General features: G+C 44.2%; 1 protein-coding gene across 1 annotated transcript; it reads right to left on the bottom strand.

Moving 5' to 3' along the window:
* Positions 1-1,382: 1,382 nt before the first annotated feature.
* zic5 (zic family member 5 (odd-paired homolog, Drosophila)) lies at positions 1,383-4,997 on the bottom strand. Its single transcript, XM_034884530.1, has 2 exons — positions 3,639-4,997; positions 1,383-2,437 (listed from the first exon to the last, which is right to left on the bottom strand). The coding sequence occupies exons 1-2, from the start codon at positions 4,678-4,680 to the stop codon at positions 2,001-2,003; spliced, it is 1,479 nt and encodes a 492-aa protein (XP_034740421.1). The 5' UTR covers positions 4,681-4,997; the 3' UTR covers positions 1,383-2,000.
* Positions 4,998-5,275: the final 278 nt, after the last annotated feature.

The following is a 5,275-nucleotide window of genomic DNA, read 5'->3' as shown; positions in this document are numbered from 1 at the left end:
TCATTTAGTGGCAGTTAGTGTTTTCCAACCAGACACATTCAAATGTGAGCGTCTCACTGCCCAATTGCAATAGAAATCCTAACGCACCATGACGACTGTCAAAGCGGCCAGCCTTCCTCTCAGAAGCTGGAGCCTTTGAAGTGGTGCAGGACTCGCGTTGGTCAATTTTAATTCTATAGACTGGACAGGCAACGCTTTGAAAGTGAGATTGTGCGTTTTAATGGAGGAAATAAGAGGGGGAACTTGTTTTATACACTCTATACAAGGCCTTGCTTATTGTCAGAATTCTTTTATCTTTTATTTTCCCCATGAATGATTCATGCCTCGGCTGCTTTGTGCTGTCGCGCCTTTCAGAGGTAGCGCCATCAGGGGGCTATAAGTTTTTCCCATTAGCTCAGTGATTAGTTTCTACCAGCTTTCTTGGCCCGTTGGGCCTTTTTCTGAGATAACTGTGAATATTTTATAGAAATGTCTGGTTAGAAAGGGGACACTTCAAACTGATTCTTACTTACATTTCACAGTAAAAAGGTAATTATTTGACAAAAAATGCACAGCTTCCTAAAATACAGTTTACATAAAGTTCTGCTGACTTCATGTGTTCATTTATACACTGTAATTCTCTAATATCCCAAACTCGTATGTATCAAATTCACTCATTCGTCAGAATAATATGACACTTGTTAATTGTTTACTGTATATGTCCTGTTTTTTTTATTATGATTCTTTTTTTAGCATGAAACTTATATTGCAAATTTAATTTTGAACATCAAAGATCTGCACAATGATTGTTGATTCATCTCTTTTTTTTTTTCTCCATCATGTCCAATGGCACCATGCACCTCAAAGAGAAAGACAGATCACTACAAAAGGCATGCGAGAAAGGGACTTTTCACATTACACAGCCTATTCAAGTAAACGTTTCTTTTTTTACAGAACACACATAAAAAGTCAACAGAAAAGACACATGAAATTTAGAGAGAAAAACAAAAACATCAGCAGGGTACTATGCATCACCAAAACTGATATTATTATTCTTTGGTGTTCCTGTAATTCCAGTAGGTACAACATTGATACCAGTAAATAAATTACAATGTACAAAACAACATTTTTTTTCTCGTAATTAAAACTACACAACATTCACAAGCATCAGTACAATTACATATATACAAATCCTACAGGGCCAAAGCCTGTCAGTGTAGACATTTAGGGTCTCAAGGGACTTTACTCTTTAACGACACTTGTGTATTTTGCATAAAATATAGTCTTAAATAGTTCTTAAATATTAAAAAATTCATCCAAACACATGTATTGTAGAAATCTGAAAAGGTAAATGAGAACCCTTAAGACACTCAGATGTTCGCCTCCTTTTTGTTTTGTTTTTTCTTATTGGTCTATCAAAGTTTGTACCATGTCTTAAAGAAATCATGTGAAATTAAAAAAAAAGTCTCATACTCTAGATCGTGATACACGTTGTTGCCATTTGTGGGGTTACCAGCAGTACCATTCTTTCCTTAAATGTCTGGAAGTCTGATTGATAGCAGGCGAGTTATTAAACTGCAAGGGGGTGATGGGAGGTCACATGAAATGTGTCATTTCAGCACACCAGTTGAGTCTTAAACCATGCAGTTAATTAAACCCTGCATGTTTCTTTTATTTATTTATTTACTTTTTTGGGGGTGGGGGGGATTTTGGGAAGTTCTATTAAAAAATGAACTCATTTTAGAATGGTTCGTCCTTTCAAATAAGAAGCAAAGGGCTAATTTCAATTCTAATGTCGTTGTCAAATGTTTTATTTTGACAGTTTGGATCTGCACTTTTAGAAAGGTCAGGGGTCACCTTCAGAGAAATTCTTCCTCAAGTAGTTAAGCCGGCACTGCATCCACGAATAATAGTGAATCATCTGCGATGAGCACAGTCTGTGTAATAATACTGCAGTAAAAAGAACTGCATGGATCTACACACACGTCAACGTTTGACAGTCAGTGGTTGTAAACGGGGCATCAGAGCATTGTCCTCGGGTCTGAATTTCTGAAAGAGTCCTCGTCTGAATCTGACGTTGGCACATCGCTGGAGGGGGTGTGGAGGTGGTTGGGTCCTCCGCTCCCCTGGCACACGTACCACTCGTTAAGGTTGGTGACCTGAGGGGAGAGGTTGGCGGAGCGGTTTCTGTGCGGCTCGGAGTTGGGTGAAAGAGGGTCTCCGAGTGGATTTGTGGAGGAAATGTAGCCGACGTTGGTGGAAGAGGGCGGCGGGGACTTGCAGTGTACTTTCATGTGCTTCCGCAGAGAGCTCGGGTGTGTGTAGGATTTGTCACAGCCACGGACTTTGCAGTAGTAAGGCTTGTCGCTGGTGTGGACGTGAGAGTGCTTCTTCCGGTCGCTGCTGTTGGCGAATTTTCTGTCACAGCCGTCAAACTCGCACTTGAAAGGTTTCTCTCCTGGGATAAATGAGAAACAGATGCAGTCAGTGTCATGTGCAAGAATGCCTTCAAAAAAGCTGCCATGAAAAAGTCACCATAGACGGGTGTTTACATTTCACACACATGACAAGGCTAGAGCTATTCCAGCAGCCTGTACTTCTCCACTAGAGCTTATCCACTAAACATACTACAGTCACTACTGTACCCGCTTGATCAGAGCATTTCCCTGTGTTTACACGTGTCACATGCCTTTAGGCCTTCAGCTTACATGTATGTGTGTATGTGTGGAGAGGGGCCACTCAGCAGACCACCAGGTGCCGTTTATGTACCGTAGTGTCTGTCGTTCTTAAATGGGAAACATACATTTTTAATGATAGCCTGCATAGTGAATATATGTAAAATTGTGGGTTTGGAGGGCAGTGTGCGTTTTGGAAATGATAAACAATAAGAAGTTGTAACTTGGACTTACCTGATGACTTATATTTTTGGTATGACCTGTTTATTTCTCTGGGGATTTTGCATCATTCAGTAAGGTGTAGAGGCCTGTCGATGCTGGTGGCATATGGCCAACATTAATCTGTCTCTTAGCCAAAACACAACCCTCAATCTGTGTCATGACAACAAAAACAACTCTCGAGAAGGACACACGTGAGATTTTAACGTTGTGGAAAGTTGGCCTGCTATAACTCACTATCTTGAACTTTCAGCACGGTGCAACTCTGACCAACAATTTACCACGATGCAGTTGTTGTGGTTGGGCAGTATATGCAGAGGTTATATACGTGCTCCTATAGCTAATACTCATGGTGGTTAACAGTAACCCGAATAAATAAATGTGGTACGTTAGGATATCGTGTACATGTCCATCACTCGTCGATATATAGCTTTTGCGTAAACGTTCATACGCTAGAGAATAATTCCATTTGCGCGTGTTCTAGCACTTTCCTGCATGTATGCTACGTAAGCACGTTTTACAAAGCATATGCCCTAATCCCCTCACGCCTACTGCAGGCGTCTCTGCGAGTTTATATTTAAGAAAGGAAATGAAACACTCACTGTGCGAATGCGTCACTGAATGCAACTTTTTATGCTCGCTTGTGTGCGAAATTATACGCACGGTCGAACTGTCCGTGAATAACAACACAAGGTGTCCTCGCATACATTTTAACGATCTTCGATCATGTGTTGTTTTTCAGATTACACAATGAGAAGTACTGACCTGTGTGAGTCCTCTTGTGAATCTTTAAATTCTCCGATCGAGCAAAGACTTTTCCACAACCCGGGAAAGGACACGGGAAGGGCTTTTCTCCCGTATGAACTCTGATGTGATTTATCAGTTTGTACTTCGCTTTGAAAGCCTTTCCTTCCCGTGGACATTCCTCCCAAAAACAGACGTGGGAGCTCTGCTCCGGTCCCCCGACATGCTCCACCGTGACGTGGTTGACCAGTTCGTGCATGGTGCTGTAAGTTTTAGAGCAGGGCTTTTTTTGACTTTGCTCCTGGTCAATCCATTTGCAGATTAGCTCTTGCTTTATGGGCTGCCGCATGTATCTTAAAAACGCCCCCGCCGCTCCGTGAGGAGCAGAAGCGATGTTCACATTGAGGTTCATGGAGTTGTAGCTGTGGAGAGAAGAGGGTCCATAGTGCTCTGGCCTGTGTCCGAAGTGCTCTGACCTACCGTAGATGTCCCCCGGTATACCCAGGCGCATCTGCCCATTGAGGGCATGGTGGTGGGCACCTGGGGACGCCTGGTCGTGAAGTCCAGTAAAAAGTGAATGGGCCCCACTTTCCGCGTGCCCATAAGCACCTGTTGGGGAGATGAACATGCCATGGTGATGAGGGGAGGAGGCGGAACTATGCTGGTCGCCAAGTGCATGCATAGCAGAGGCTGAAAGTTCTCTCCTGAGGATGAAGTCCCTGCTGCTTGAGTAGCCTGAGTGGGGGTGAGCCACGGGGAAACCAACTGTGGTCTGAGCAGAAGTGAAAGATGCCGCGGTCTGGGCTTCGTGATGGCTCTGAATGTGCTGAGATGGGCTAAGTTTGAGAGCATTTGTCTGTGCCATGTGCTCTGGTCCAAATGGAGTGAGTGCCACTCCGGGGTCGTTGCCCAGCTCCCCAGGGTGGAGGTGGGCATGGTGGGAGAGAGGGTGATGCCCCCCTAGCCCCGGGAAGCCTGTCATATTCTGATGAGGAAGGGGTTGAGTCGCTGCCAAATCCGCTAATCTTATCGCCGGATTCCTCTTGCTTAAAGGGGGTTCCATAACTACACTGACAAGTCCATCCGCACTCACCGCAAATGCTTTTCACCACAACACGCTCTCTAAAACATTAGGAAAATATGTATATAAGGGGTCTATAAGTTCTTTTGTCCGGCTTCTAACTCTGCTTGCTCCTTTTCCCACTCTGTCCTCAAGCGATTGGCAGAACATACAACAGTTGGAGGACACAGTGGGGAATACAGTTTAGAAATGGCACTGCGGGTATTGGACGGATTTCGGTGACTGGCAGTTAGGAGAACGAAGCGATTGGCTGTCGTTCAGCGCAGGGGCTCAGCAGGGTTCCGCCCCCTCACTCTCTTTATCGCTGTTGACTCCAAAAGTTGTACTCACAAAGTTACCAGCAGATCTGTTTGTGCGGCTTTTGGTTTACTGGTCCTGGCGCATTTGGATGACCGAAATGCCAGTTTGTGTGACAAATACAGCCTAGTTTATCCCCGGTAAAGTGTCTTACTACGATGTTGCCATTGAAAAAGAGAGAGGGAGAGAGAGAGAGAGAGAGAGAAAAAAAAGCCCGCTGGTGGATGGATGGATGTGGTCAGTGTAATGTGTCAAGAGGACAACTGTGATGGCGCAAAGT

The sequence above is a fragment of the Etheostoma cragini genome, chromosome 11, assembly GCF_013103735.1.
Source record: "Etheostoma cragini isolate CJK2018 chromosome 11, CSU_Ecrag_1.0, whole genome shotgun sequence".
In the NCBI taxonomy this organism is placed as follows: domain Eukaryota; kingdom Metazoa; phylum Chordata; class Actinopteri; order Perciformes; family Percidae; genus Etheostoma; species Etheostoma cragini.
Note: the sequence above shows the minus strand (reverse complement) of the source record. Positions and strands in the feature narration are given on the sequence as shown.

Coding starts and splice junctions, on each gene's coding strand:
- zic5 (XM_034884530.1), bottom strand. CDS start 4,680: ATGGAACCCCCTTTAAGCAAGAGGAATCCGGCGATAAGATTAGCGGAT. Junction 2,438..3,638: donor TCACAAGAGGACTCACACAG/GTCAGTACTTCT, acceptor CATTTATCCCAG/GAGAGAAACCTTTCAAGTGC.